Source organism: Hyla sarda, chromosome 2, assembly GCF_029499605.1.
Source record: "Hyla sarda isolate aHylSar1 chromosome 2, aHylSar1.hap1, whole genome shotgun sequence".
Taxonomy (NCBI): Eukaryota; Metazoa; Chordata; class Amphibia; order Anura; family Hylidae; genus Hyla; species Hyla sarda.
In genome coordinates, this window is record NC_079190.1 from 298001595 (window position 1) to 298017562 (window position 15968).

The 15968-nt window shown below is 43.0% G+C and overlaps 1 protein-coding gene across 2 annotated transcripts in view; it reads right to left on the reverse strand.

Annotated features, from left to right (window-relative positions):
• ACACA (acetyl-CoA carboxylase alpha) overlaps positions 1-15968 on the reverse strand; it is a 403267-nt gene that overhangs the window by 122521 nt on the left and 264778 nt on the right. For both annotated transcript variants that reach the window (XR_008888830.1, XM_056557545.1), the window contains exons 45-46: positions 1597-1740; positions 837-957 (exon numbers count right to left, since the gene is read on the reverse strand). Coding sequence is in view for 1 of the 2 variants with exons in the window: in XM_056557545.1 (XP_056413520.1) it covers positions 837-957; positions 1597-1740 (265 nt within the window). In the remaining variant the exon portion in view is untranslated. The remainder of the gene's footprint in view (positions 1-836; positions 958-1596; positions 1741-15968) is intronic.

Genomic DNA, 15968 nt, shown 5'->3' on the forward strand with positions numbered 1-15968 from the left:
GAAAAAAGTTGTAGTTTTTCAACAACTGGAGGCACACTGGTTTAGAAACAGTGCTCTAGAGACATAAATAGTACACTTCTGTAGAAATGGTCACAGTTACCTCTGCAAAAAGGATCCATTTCTGTGTTTTTTGGTTTAATTTAGAGTGAATGTGTTTTCATGCCTTAAAAGAAAATTGACAAGACGGTCACCCACACTAAGCTGAACATATATGCTTATAGTGTGGGTGACCATCTTTCTAATGAGGTTTCAGTCACCAGACTATGTGGGCCTGTTGCAAAAAGATGAGCAAAAGTAAAAATATACTAATTTAGGGAAACTAGTAATGGGGGAGTTCCCATTGTACTTTTAGTGACGATTGCACTGGTATCGCCCGCCCATCCCTTCAATAGAGTGGGGAGACGCTTCTGCTGCTGTATCTGTGGCTTTACAGCTTTTATTGATGTGATCGCCCCTATAAGCATAAAGGGAACGCCACCATTACTTCTCTAAATTACCATATTTTTTTTACTTATGCTCACAACTCTGCAACGGTTCCATGGATTCTGGTGACTGATACCTCATTTGAAAGAGGGTCACCCACACTGTACACACACACACACATATATATATATATACATACATATATATATACATATATTCAACTTAGTGTGGGTGACCCTCCTGTCCCCTTTTGCACATGGAACTTGACAACAGAAATAGTGGTAATTCTCAGTCATGTCAATCATGCACACCACCTATTGAGGTCTCTGGGTGCCCTTATTAGGGACATACATATCATACATTTTTATAAGATGAAAATATTATCAAGTGAATATTTTGATATATGTACATACATGGGTGAGGTCGTCCAGCCAGCATCCATCTAGGATCATAAGGGGCTTTAGAGGGAGCAAACTCAATCTGCCTGTCTATGGGATCCTTTTGGGTAATTATGGGTACAGGACTGGACTTGCACTGTTTAAAGAGAAAAGAGGGGAAAAAACAGCAATTCATGTTGAGTTTAATACATTGTTGTTTCTACTAAATAAACACATACCTTGTACAATAGCATTGCAACAGTAAAAGGATAATTGAAACTGCTGTAAAATAATCTCTCTAGTACAAGGTTATGTTAAATTCAGTTAAGGAAATATATAATACTGGGCTTGTCCTAACTACTGGACATTAAAGGGAATGAGTAGAAAAAAGGATGCAAACCTGGGGTTTCTCCCACTTTTGGCTTTATTCATAAAATTACATCTATTGCCATGAAATGTAATGGGGAGAAGCGCCAGGTTTGGATCCTATTTTCTATTCATTCCCATCTGGTTGATCCAAGGCGGCTGACCCAAACATATTGATCCAAGGCGGCTGACCCAAACATATTGATCCAAGGCGGCTGACCCAAACATATTACTACTACATGCATATCCAGATGATGTGCTCTCAGCGCAACAACCTGTGGTAAGCATAACTATTCATTTTTCAGCAATGTTATCCTCTGATGATGCACTAGGAATGTACTCTGTTTTCAGTAACTATAACCAGTTACCAAATATAAACAATAAAAGAGATATATAAATCCATGTATCATAATCTGCAAAAGGAATTTACCTTAGGCATATAAGAAAGCCACTGCAGAATAGTGTACACTCCTTCATAGTCATCATATACCGTGGTGTGAGTGACACCATTGTTGTGCATGATGTGAATGCCACCAAGCTGGTTGTTTGATGTGTAGACCTCTCGACCTAGCACCTGCAAAAGAAAACAAAAAGGTATGAAAATTTATCATTTAAAAATGTATTTGAAATCAAATCTACAGTTTAGTCAATGAATAATTCTATAAATTAGAAATGCGACTGATTTCCCACTTCTGCTATGGAGAGGTCATGATTTTAAATCCTTGGTCCTCTTTACTCACTTCATCATTTTTATTACATATTAAGGCCCTGATTTACCCCGATTATTTTTTCTCTCTGAAACGGGCGTGTTTTATGCAAAAATGGGCGTGTTCCCGACGAAAACCAAAATATACTCGGAGTACTTCCAAAATCACTCGAGAAAAAGTGTGAGTTTGCCTCACACAATAACTGACAGCCAAGAGGCCGAGTGAAATTCCAAAAATGGAGTGATTTGTAACAAGGGACTGTTTGTCATTGTGTTTTGTGTGAAAGTGACTTGTTTTATAACCGGAAAACATTTTGTACAGTTCAACGCTTTTATGAATAAAATATTGAATGCTTTTGTGATTGTTAATGTTAAATTTTTTTTTATTTCTTAACACATTTGCAATATTAGGTTTAAATAAATTTTACACCCAAGATGATAAACAAGGATAATTGTTGTAATGTTTGAAAAATTATAACACATGAATACTTTTGATTCATGGAAACAAACAAGTCTAAAACATTTTGACTCACACAACGAATTCCTTTAGCTCGTAGTTTGTGCGACACAATTGACTAGCGCGACACAAAAAAAGTGCGACAGAAAAAAAAAAAAGAAATGTGCGACAGAATAGTAAATATGCCTGAAAAAAAAAAGACGATTGATATTGAAATCACTGAAGAATAAACACTCCACTCTTAGTAAATCAGGGCCTAAATGTTTAAGTTAAAATCATAGGGACTGTATACTGTTATGGCTTGACTCCTAACTATGGCTTGTAAGTTCCCGGCCATCAGAAAGATTTTTCCACAAATTTACATGGACAATACATCTAAAGACTTTGCTGTAGTCAATGAAAAACGCCTCACAGTACTTCATGGCATTTTCAATTATCCTGTGTGCATCAGCTATAATATTTCTTGTTATTGTACATATCATAATTCCAACATTCAGCAATTTAAACTGACATAAGGTTTTATTTAGCCCACTTTTACTGGCAAACTATGCTAGGGTTACATGGGTCAAATATTTACATGCAGTATAATATATGAAAAGTAATAAAGAAAAGTCCATGCTTGCAAGGCTCTAGTGCAGTGTAGCAATGATCTCATAATATTTTAAAGAAACTATTTTATGTCATGTGTCATACAACCTCTCACCTGATATGTACTAAATATGTTTTAAACTAACACTTTAAAAAAGAATTTGGAATCAAAACACTGTATGGTGTACATGCAAGATATGGAACAGGACCAAAAATGGTTAGGCTCTGGCTAAACACAATTCTCTGCAGTCATCTCAGCCTGGCAGTCAAAGGGTTCATCTGTGTGCAAACAACACCACTCTTTTCTCATTCTCCTGCTGTCTCTTCCCATTTGCCCTCTTGCTGACTGATACACTGATCTCTCGGTCACTCTGCTTTCTGCTTCACCGAGTCCATATTACTAATAACACCTCCGACACGGCCAGTTTACCTCATGAAAGCAGGAGCACATCATTACAAAATAAACTCATAACTTTGACACTCTAGCAAATACATGTCGTTTGTTATTTTTATGACTCTAGGATTTTTTTCAACAGCTAGAGAGGGCATTACCTACCACTTCCGACCTTCCCGCTACTCCCATTTATTTTCAATACACAAAGAAAAAGAAACAAAACAACAGTATCACTTTTAGAAATGATGGACAGAAGACTGCATCTATGAAGGCTGTTCTATGTCCTGGGAAAACTTATAAAGGACATTAAATACTTTTTACTACTATGAAGATTTTAGAGTGTACACAAAAGTTGTCCATACAGACAATACATTTGTAAATGTGGCTATGCCCAGCCATACCTGGAGACATATGCAGTATTGGCACTTTACAAATTTTATATGCAGAAAGCCTTCTTATTGTATTCAAATGAGAACAAAATCTAAGAAATGTATGACACAAGGGGTGGACATGATTTATAAGTGTTCCTATATGACTCCATGGTGGCGATAACTCTGATTTTTTTTTTGTTTGTCTGCAATGAAACCGGCTACTCCATGACATTGATAGTAACTTATATCTGAATTGAGTAGTCCAGTAAAAAGCATCATGCACACAAACTTACAGGTGTTGTCCAGTTAAAATGTATTATTTTTCTAATTGTCACTAGCCTGCCTAATAAAATAAATACTTCCTCTTACCTTCCTCCGCTCTCTCCTAGCTCTGGTATCGGGGATTCCTGTATGCGTCTAGTGACTCTGCTTTCCTCAGAGCTGCAGTGCGTAGCTTGGGGGACAGCTTTCTGTTATAGCGAGCAATAACTGTTTATGCAACTTTTAGGTTTAGTGTGGGTCCTAACCACTGCACAGCAGGAAGAACCCACTCAATCTGCCTTTTGTGGTATGCTTTGATCACGTTGTGTACAAGTTGACCCTTATCAAAGTTGCTTAGATCATGACATTTGCTCACTATTGACTAGTCACTTACTGCTTTATATATCCTACCCTTTCAAAACGTGTCATTGTAATGACTTAACCAATATTACTTACATTACCTGTCAGCAGGTGTAATGTTATGGCTAATCAGTATAAGTCTGTTAAAAAAAAAAATATAAAAATAAACATTTAAAGTGATCTACTCAGATAACTTCAAATCATACTTTGGGAACATTCACACCACAATTTTTCACGCCCTCTCCCATAGACTTGCATTGAGGGATGGGGCCTGATGTCATGAGGGGACGGGCTATGACATCACAAGCTCAATTTGTTCCAAACACTGAGCAGCGGAGTACCCCTTACCCCTATTGTCTACTGTAGCAACATTCTGGGTTTCATTCAACCAAGAAAGATAGAGTAGATCATTTTATAGCATTAGACTGTTCTGAAGGCACAGAAATAGGATGAATTTTTATTATGGAGTGAGCAAAGAATTACAACAGGTGTGTCGTCCAGCTATACAATAAGCCTTAACACACAATTTATACACAGATGAAAATTTTGGACCGTAATCCAGTAGCAATAAACTTCAGAAGCCAAAAACTTAGCCGGCACTACAAGGTTACGAGTCAATGTTGGCAAAAGTTCATATTTATGAATAAAATATATTACGTTGAAGCGGCAGTGGAGTATGCTGCTTAAAGCCCAACTCCAGGGATAGTTTGGGTGGAATAATAATATTTGCTTAAATTTACAAGCTGCTGCCCCAAGAATTTTTGCAAGACAAAAGAGTTCAATCTATGGATTTTGTGGAAGTCCTATGCAAGTATATGCGACTTCTGCCAAATACGGAGACTAAAAGCCATAATTTTGTGCATGTCTCGGTCTCAAACAGCTGACTGAAGTAAATTTAAAATAGTAGAAAAGGACAGTGGCACTCACAACTGAATCCACAAAACAAAAAGAAACCTACAAACATCCTTCAGTTCAATCATTTATGTAAGGAAGAATGAGATAAGTTGAATGGAAAAAAAAAAGCATGTCCTATTTTTTTTCTCTCTGCACAAGTCCAGTAAAATATTGGACACCTAACAGACCCTATTCAAGTCGTTGGGACTTGGCGATTCAGGGCCCTCCTGGCACAAAAAAAGAGCCAATTGGACTAAGTTCACAACGGCTGTGTGAACCTAGCCTTAGGCCTGTCAGGCAGTAACAGTCTGATGACAAGCATTGTCTACATAGTGGCAGTTCCCACACAATCAGAATAGCCACACGATCAGGAGTGGGGCAACAACTGAATACAAAGCTGCAACTGTATACTTTACTGTCATAAAGCAGAGAAACCTTTGATCTCTGCTGTTTAACCTAATATAACATAATTAATACTAATCATGTGAGAGCAGAAGGGGACAGCCCTCTCTGATCACATCACAATCCCTGAAAAATTACCAATGATCATAGTTTTACAGGTAAACAGATGTCTTAAAAATGTAAGCTCATAAAAATAGTACTGTATAAAAGTAATGTAAAAATATGCATATATATGAATAAATACCTTTTTAGGGTCTATTCTCTATACAGTATTCTGCGCAGATTTGATGCGCAGGATTTGAAGCTGTGTTCAGTCAGTTTACATTGAAATCTGCAGCAGAAAATCCTGCGCATCAAATCTGCACAGAATACTGTACGTGTGAATAGACCATTAAGTTGCAATACACTAAATATACAACACATTTGGCAACCTCATAACCATGAAGTCCTGAATATTATATTAACCTTATTTATGATGGTCATCGTGCAGGATAAAAATAAATATAAAAAATAAAATGAAAAGGCAGGAGATTTTTGGTTTTTCCAAAATAATTCCTAAAATAATATTATACTGTAAATCAAACAGAAGCACAAAATATACACACAACAAAGGCACTAATTGTTTTAATTGTAAACATATAAATTCTTTGGCCTACAAGTGTAAAAAATGCTAAATTCGGAAATGCTGCATAAGAATGCAAAACTGCTTTCTTTCAAACGTGATGCTGCTTATCTCATTCCAGGTCTGACAGTTCAAACTTAACACGGCTGACAGACAATGGACATAGTTTAATATACTGTCAGTATTTTTTTTTTACTCTGAATCTTTCTTCAGAGATCAAGATAAATCCATGCTTTCTTTTCTCAGTGCTCTGCACACATCCAAGTGGAGTGGCAGCACATTGTGAGAAATTCTGCAAATAAAATCCCTATGAAACACTGAAAGAATGTGCTACTGAACTGTCAGTAAATTCATCAGAGTAGATATAACGGCGTTACCATACATTTACATCACATTGATTCATGTCAGCTCTCTTTACCTCCATTTCTCCATAGAAAGCATGTACATCAAGACTAGATATGACTAAGGCCATTGTTAATGATGGTATCAGTACCCTGAAGCCCATCGCTGTATTCACACTAGCAAATAATAAAAATATGACCACACTAACAACATTTCTCAGATGTAGGGGAGATTTTTTAAGGCTGGCGCATCGTGCAAGTTGTGGGTATTGCTTCAATGTGTAGTATGCACTAAATGTATCAACACAACGGCGGTCTTCACCAAAATGAGATTCTTCTCATACAGTTGCATCCAGCAACCCCACATGTGGCACTGGGTTCTAGTATAACATTTAGCCATATTTGTGAATATATTTACCCACTATAAATACAAAAAATTAACGATCTGTGATAAGAAAAACTGTAGCTTACTACATAATTACATTTCCTTCACTAGACTACACATATGCAAGAGACACTTTTGATTGTCAAAACACCTATAGAATGTTGTACTTGTGTGCAAATGTTTCCGAAATAAACATAAACAAGCATAGGACAAAAATGAGTAATGAGAGAAACTATTTTATTTCAACTATATAACAGATATAAAAGCTTGAGGCTCAAATCACATTTATTACTACAAAACAGGAATGTGAAGCCCACATGGCATGAAGAAAGGAGGATTAGATATTTAAAATGCATGTTCAAAGCCCCAATATATTAACCCCCCCCCCCCCCCCCCGGAAAAAAAGTAGACGGCTAAAAACATACGTCCCTTTGATTACTCACATTTATAGTACTGCTCTTTGAGTAGACTGTAGAAATACAGATTACACATTTTCTGAGTTATAAACCTAATAAACCTATGGCATCTTCTTTATGGAATAGTTCATTGGGTGATGTTCATACTGGACTGAAATGCTGCAAGATTTTATGTGGATTTGCCCAATAAATTCAATAGTGAAGTTAAAATCTGCAGAAAATTTGCAAGAAATCTTCAGTTTTGTGTCACAGTAAGTGTCTATTCACACGTACTGTATTCTGATCAGATTTGATGCGCAGGATTTCAAGCTGTGTTCAGTTTACATTGAAATCTGCAGCAGAAAATCCTGTGCATCAAATCTGCGGGTCAAATCTGCACAGAATATTGTAAGTGTGAAAAGACCATAAAGGGGTAAGCTCATAGGGGATACCTAGCTGATCAGTAAGGGTCTGAAAGCTGGGAGAGTGTATAAAGCAGTGGACTCAGCATTTTATATGCATTAATAGAAGAACAAAAATGAGTAATGCCGATTACTGCTCCTTTCGCTCAGAAACAAGGGGTCTCCATCTTTGTGATCACTGGGGTCCCAATAGTAGGATCCCCACCAATCTAGCTAGCCAACTTGTGAGAACATAGCTAAAGGTGTAAGCTCAACATTTTGTGAGCCACATTGTAAGGTTCAAGAAAGGGTAATTTTTGAGGCCCCAATTCAGCTGACCTCTTTGGCCCTTTCCATCTTAGGCTGGGTCCACACTACGTTTTCTCCCATACGGGAGCGCATACGGCAGGGGGGAGCTAAAAGCTCGCGCTCCCGTATGTTACCGTATACACTCCCGTATGTCATTCATTTCAATGAGCCGACCGGAGTGAAACGTTCGGTCCGGTCGGCTCATTTTTGCGCCGTATGCGCTTTTACAACCGGACCTAAAACTGTGGTCAACCACGGTTTTAGGTCCGGTTGTAAAAGCGCATACGGCGCAAAAATGAGCCGACCGGACCGAACGTTTCACTCCGGTCGGCTCATTGAAATGAATGACATACGGGAGCGCATACGGTAACATACGGGAGCGCGAGCTTTTAGCTCCCCCCTGCCGTATGCGCTCCCGTATGGGAGAAAACGTAGTGTGGACCCAGCCTTACTTGTTGCCATTTAAATATTCTCACAAAAAAGGAGATTTTTTAACACTTACCGTAAAATCTCTTTCTCGAAGGATCCATTGGGGGACACAGACCGTGGGTGTATGCTGCTGTCTCTAGGAGGTATGACACTATGGTAACAAGAGAAGTCCGCTTCCAGGCCCTGAGGTAATCAGTTTTAGTACCAGAGCAATAGGAGAGGACCAACAGGTCAAGGAAAAAACACGAACTGTCCGAGAACCAGAAGAAAAGATATAACTGAACACGCCCTCGGACAGAGAACCAAAGAGAAACCCAAAAGGGCGGGAGCTGTGTTCCCCAATGGATCCTTCGAGAAAGAGATTTTATGGTAAGTGTTAAACAATCTCCTTTTCTTTATCGGCTCCATTGGGGGACACAGACCGTGGGACGTACCAAAGCCATCCCTTGGGTGGGCAGATAATCAGTCAGGCAGACGGCTGTTCCACTGCCGCCTGCAGCAGTTTACGGCCCAGACTAGCATCAGCCGATGCGAAGGTATGAACCCGGTAGAACCTGGAGAAGTGAGCAAAGACGACCAAGTAGCCGCCTTGCAATTTGCGAGGCAGAGGCTTGTTCTGGAGAGCCCAGGATGCCCCAACAGAAACAGGTAGAATGAGCAACCACCCTGAAGGGAGGAGTCTTCCCCCTACAGCGATAGGCTTCCGAAATGGCAGACCGGATCCACAGGGAAGTGGTGACCTTGGAAGCAGGTTGTCCCTTACGACGACCTTCCGTAAGGATGAAAAAGGAATCGCACTGACGAGACGAAGAAGAGATAGAGAGGTAATACCTAACAGCTCGAACCACATCCAGTTTGTGGAGTAAATGCTCCCTAGAATGAGAAGGAGCGGGACAAAAGGACGGAAGAACAATGTCCTCATTGAGATGAAAGGCTGAAACAACCTTAGGCAAAAAGGAAGGATCTGGCCGGAAGACAACCTTGTCCTGGTGAAGTACCAGAAATGGAGAACGGCAGGAGAGAGCTGCCAATTCAGACACTCTCCAAATGGAGGTGATAACAACAAGAAAACGCCGCTTTCCAAAAAAGGAGGCGCAGGGACCGCTCCCCAAGGAGTTCAAAAGGTTCACCTTGGAGTACCCCCAGAACCAGATTCAAGTCCCAAGGGGGGAAGGTGACCGATAAGGAGGGACAGCATGCGCCACTCCTTGAAGAAAGGTCCGGACATGAGAATTAGAAGCTAGAGGACGCTGGAAAGAATAGAAAGGGTCGAAACCTGACCCTTAAGGGAACTGAGAGACAACCTCAGTTCCAATCCCGACTGCAAGAAAGAGAGAAGACGGGAAACCGAAAAGGTAACAGGACACACGACCTGAGCTTCACACCAACTAAAATAAGACCGCCAGGAACGGTGGTAAATTGTTGCCGAGGAGGACTAACGAGCCCTGAACATGGTGCGAATGACTTTGGAAGAGAAACCGCGGCTCTCAAAACCGCGATCTCGACCGCCATGCCGTCAAAGCAGAGACGGTAATAGGGGTGGCACAGGAGACCTGAGATAGGAGGTCTGGACGATAGGGAAGGTGCAACGTTAAGTCGTTCAGGAGCCTGACCATGAAGACTCACCACGCCCGCCGGGCCCAGCTGGGCCGCTAGAATGGCTGAAACGTCCTACTGAGAGTTTCCTCCGGACCCCGAAAGGAGAAGAAAGGGAGGAAACAGATAAGGTAGGGCAAAGCCCGACCACCAAATAGACAAGGTAGGGCAAGGCTCGACCAAGAGAGAGGAACGCTTCGGTTGTGGCGGGACAAGCAGAGATCCACGCCTGGAGCGCCCCAGGTGTTGCAGATCACAGCAAACACCCCTGGATGTAGGGACCAGTGGTCTTGGATGACTGAGGACCGGCCTAGAAGATCACATCCCAGGGACGGCCAGACTAAAGATAACAGAGTTCCGCCCAGGAGGAAAATTCCCAAGAAGCAAGCAAAGAAAGAATTGCCCTAGGCCCCAAAGTGTTGAAGGGGAAAAAGTTTCTCGGGGGGCCAAGACCCCAGACCGGGCGGTCCCTGAAAACACCTCCCCAGCCTGACAGACAGGCAGGGATGGACAGGAAGGGACACCCCCGAAAAAAATGAGGGGGAAAACGAGGCCACCATAGAAGGGACCAACAAGACTGACGAGAGGCGGCCGAGAGACAATGGAGACCTGTCACACCGGAAGAAAATCACCAGTTGTAGAGGTCTGTGATGGAACTGGGCAAATGGCACGGCCTCCACGGCCGCCACTTATCGACCCAGGACATCCATGCAAAAGCGAATGGAAACTGGAGCAGGGAGCCGAAGGCATCAGACTTTTGAAAGAGTCGGCAGAGTCGAAAGCGGGCAGAGGCCACATCGGACTGGAGCCCCAGGAGAACGGTTGGGCTTGTCCCAAATGACCATCCAACCGAAGTGAGACAAGGTCTGGAAGTTGAGATTAAGACTCTACAGGATCTGGGTCCTGCTGGAGCTCAGATCAGGAGGTAGTCCAAATAAGGAATCACGGAAACAACTGTTGTCCGTAAAAAAGGCCATCACAGACGCCAGGACTTTGGTAAAGGCCAGACCGAAATGGACAGCCACAATAGAAAATGACCGTCCGGAACTGCAGAGCGGAGGTACCTCTGATGACCGGGAAACAATGAGATGTGGAGGCAGGCATCCTGATGTCCACCGAGGAACGAAAACTCGCCAGCACCGAACGGAGAGACTCCATTCGGGATGGGAACGCAAGATGCTGGCTGAGATACTCAGGAACCAAGACTGGGCGAACAGAAACGCCTTTCTTGGAGACCACAGAGAGGTTGGAATAAACCTCGAAAACGTTCCCTTGAAGCTGCATGTCCAGGCATCCCGGTGGTAAGAGGCGACCAACCACCCGAAAGAGGTTGACGGGTGGGGAGGGGGGGGGCCTTCAGGCCGAGGAAGGCCTACGGGTGCCTGATGGGGCCGCCAAACGGCCGGAACAGATAGCCAACCTCCGGGAGGAATGGGATCGGAAAGAGGAACCCTCTTCCCATGAAGGCGCCTGGCTGGACGCTTTGTTGGTACCCTTTGTTGGTACCAAAGGTCCGCAGAACCGGAAGGAGGACTTATGACGGAAGCGGTTCTGTGAGTCTTACCAGAGGTAATAAAGAACTCTTTTTTCGCCCGTAGCCTCACTTCTTGAAGGCGGCATCCGAATCCAGGTAGCTTGTGGTAAAGGCAGCACAGTGGCTGCACATGGAAGCAGAACACAGAAAAAATCTCCGGCTGCGGAGCATCGGAGAGCTAGATTAAATAAATCCTCCGGAGGGATCTTGAAGACTACCCTGGCAGAGTTGAAAGACCATACTAAAAGGGCCGTTGACAACCAGGCAGAAGCAAAAGCAGGAAGAACCTGCTGCCTCAAGGGCAGAGATTGCCAAAGTATCCACCTACATGTCCGCTGGATCCTTGAAGGCCGCCGCATCAGCCAAAGGCCGGGTAGGCGCCTTAGAGAGGCGGGAGACCGGCAGATCCACATTTGAAGAGGAGGTCCACCGAGCAATGAGGTCCTTGGTGAAGGAATACCGTGCTTGAACCTTCTTCGTTTCCTGAAACTTCTTGTCATGATGACTTCAGGCGGATACCAGCAGGGCGTAAAATTCAGCGTGAGAGCTGAAAGTCTTGAGTGCCGGTCAGGCACAAATAAAGGAGACTTCAGGAGCCACGTCCGAAGTTCCTGGGTCCTTTAGATGGAAGGTGTCTCTTATGGCTGCAACCACTGAGTACACCACATCAGGCACATCCGTGCAGTTCTCTGAGTCGGAGGCCGAATCAGAAACCTCATCCACAAGTTCTTCAGGTGAATGGGGACGAGGTGAGGCAGCCCTGGAAGAGGTCGGCCATGATGAAAGAAGACTTCTGGACCACGTCCAAAGTTCCTGGGTCCTTTAGCTGTAAGGTGTCTCTTATAGCCGCAACCAATGAGTACACCACATTAGGCAAATCCGTGCAGTCCTCTGAGTCGGAGGCCGAATCCGAAACCTCTTCCATAAGTTCTCCAGGTGAATGGGAATGTGTGAGGCGGCCCTGGAAGAAAGAGAGAGACTGACCTGGTACGCATGTCTGGAGAGCCAGAGTGGCGACCCTGGGAGCATTCTCTAGAGGACCGACGCTTGCTATAGGTCGGAGTAACTGGGCAATGCCTGCAAGGGGAGTGCCCGTGCCTGCCAGAAGACTCGGGGGATGAGTCAGATGACACACCCCTATGATGCTGCAAGAGCGTCAGAATAGGGGGAGAGCGGGACCCTCCGGAGGGCCTTGTAGGGAGGGCCTCTCCAAGGCAGTCACCACATAACGGGAGACCTAAGCAAAGTCGGATATAGACTGGGAGAGGGAGAGAACCCAGGCCGGAGGGGCGGCCGAACCCACCGGGTCGGGAAGAACAACCGGGGTAAAGTAGCAGGGGGTCTGGGGGAGCAGTGGAGCAGGCTGAACAAGTGGTTCAGCAGAACCAGACATTTTAAAGTTACAGTATTAACAGATTAAAGGAGGAGTGGCTAACACTCCAGTTAACTGTTTAGAGGGAGGCCGTTCTGGGCCTCTCTCAGCCAAGACTGTGTTCCATTGCACTGTGTTGCTGATACAGTCTGCTTATCTTACTGTTTCACATGCCTTGAGATCCCCATAGACCACAATGGGCCTATTTAAAAAATTAAACCACAACACTGTAACACTCTGTCCCACCCCGGGACTCGAACCTGTGGTGGTCTGCAGGCTGTAACACTCTGTCCCAGCGAAGAGAAATGCCAGCCAATAGCAAGTGTGGGACGTGTTAGGAGCAGGAGCAGGGGGCACCGCTGATTGGCCCCTGCCACCAATCGCGCACAGAGCGCTGATTGGTGTACAGTTCGCGCCGAAGTACTAACATGAAGACTGTAATGGCGCCCGCTCCTTGCCCCGAGCGCACAAGCGAATGCATGTGCGCTCGCGGGGAACTGAGTGGACTAAACGCCGCTGGCAGCAGCCGCTGCCGAAAGTGAAAGTAAACCGGCGCTCAGAGCGCCCGCATTGAGAAAGCCGCAGCTGTCAGCCGCTTCAATGTAAAAACACTCACACAGACGTTCAACACACACTCACATATATATATAAATATATATATATATATATATATATATGAATAAAGTGTTAAGCCCCATCCAAACTGCCACTGCTCCCCCCAGTAATAAAGGACCCCCTGTCCAGACCAGCCCCATTGGACCCATGAGAAAAGTGGGCCAAAAACTGAGGGTTTCCAGCTGTTGCAAATCTGCACCTAAGGAGAAAGGGAAATATACTCACCTCAGTCAGAAGAACTTACCTCATGAAGTCTTCCTATGAAGTCTTCAGCCAGCTTTTATCACCTGCATCATGCCGGGCTACCATGTGCGAGCGAGGCGAGCAAGGAGATAGGGTGACCCGGACCCATGAGGTACAACCCCAAGCGCTGACCGTTGGCGAGAGGGGGTGAACAGCGCATATATGCAATGTCTGTGCCCCCTTACTCGCAATGGGGAAACAGTGAGCCGCAGTTCCTGAGTCCCCACCTGAAAACATGAAAGAAAATGGAATAAAAAACTAACACATTCCCTAACTAGGAAAATAATAAAATATAAGACCTGGTCTGGAGAAATCCAGACCATGTACACCTCCTTCAGACACTAAGCTTAAACTGATTACCTCAGGGCCTGGAGGCGGGTATATCCTGCAGGGAGGAGCCGACTTCTCTTGTTACCATAGTGTCATACCTCCTAGAGAAAGCAGCATACACCCACGGTCTGTGTCCCCCAATGGAGCCAATAGAGAAATACACTTTTCCTTTACATAAACAATTTTAAAAAGGACATACTACTTGTTTTTATGGCTGTACTTTCTATAAATTTATGAACAAACTGCCATTTTACTACTGAACTCAATAGTTAAAAAACAAGCTGCTTTATTTGCCAGTTTTTTAAAACCATATTATGACCATCTCATGGCCTAAATAATGGGAAGAGGAAAGATTACTTTTAATTTAAGTTCTTTACTTATCTGCCCATTGAGCAGTTTTAAGGAAATTTTACCAAGATCTAATTTTTCATTTGTAAAGTGTAAATCTTGATGAATGGCATGTCAATGATCAATTCTGAGCTTTGCTGAGCAAGAAGGAAATGACTGGTCATAACCTTCATGAAACAAGTCTATAAATTCCAGCCAACAGGCTCAATCCCTGATGCAGGACTCTCGATCCCAGTGTGTGGGGTCCGAAGGTAAAATGACATATGTTGTCCTTAATATGTTTGGCTGTGCTCGATTGTATTTTCTGGCTTACTTTATATATTTAGTTCTGCTGGGATCTACTTTGTGCTCCATTGTGGTAAAATGGTACTGTTGGGAAGGTATTCTGCACTGTAATGTGGTACTAGCACTGCTAAGGTGTATTTTACACTGCTCTGTGGTATTTGGTGAATCTGTGGAGGTGGTGTACTTTGGTAATTTGTACAGCTAGGGGATATTAGGTGCTCTTCTTGGTATTTGGTTGGCGCTGCCTAGGGTAATATAGGTGCTGCACCAAAGTGCTGTACTCTGGTGAGGCATTAAGTTAAAATGTTTAAAAAAAACAAAACATTCTAAATAGATAATTTTACACACGAAAAAAATTTAATATATTGGCCCTCATTTACTATTGCAAACCAGACATGTTTTGTCGGGTTGTGTCCCAGATTCTGTCTGCGCCAGAATATGCGCCAGAATTGAAAAGAACCCGACTTACTCGCCATTTTACTAAGAAAACTCGAAAAAGGGGTGTGACCATCATGCAAGGGGCATGGTCACTGAAAAGGGGTGTGTTCCCAACATTTTCACAAAAAAACTATATATTTACTAAGGTTTCCAAAGAAAATGTGGTGGATTTGAGCTGAGGAAAACCTTACAGATCAGAGCATGTGTAAAAAAAGCAAAGTGTAGGGAAAGTGGAAAATGTAGGGAAACCTTAGTAAATACAGTGGAAAAAAATTTTGGGGAATTAAAACCCACAAAGAAACCTACACTCTGCTTTCAGTAAATCAGGGCCATTTTCTACTGTTTACAATCCTTTTTGTTTGTTTTTTTACTCAAGATTTAGATTAAATAAGCTGCTGGACCCAAGTGATAACCTGATTAAATAAAGTCCAGAATGAAGGGACTCCCTATATTAACTCCGAATACCAGAATACACTAACAGGGTATTTTCTGTATCTCTGTAGTGTTTTTTTCCCTCCACATAAGCAGTAATGTGGCTTGCATATTCTGCAGAAAACAGAAAATGATAAAGTTCTGTCCTCTTAAACGTTCTGAACAAACAGGTACTAATAAGTAATCCTGCTAATATGTGGTACCAGTCTAAAATCTGCAAATAAACACAATTACAGTGGCACAGAATGTTTGCATATATTTACATGTTACAAAGTAAAGTGCTACGTATATTTT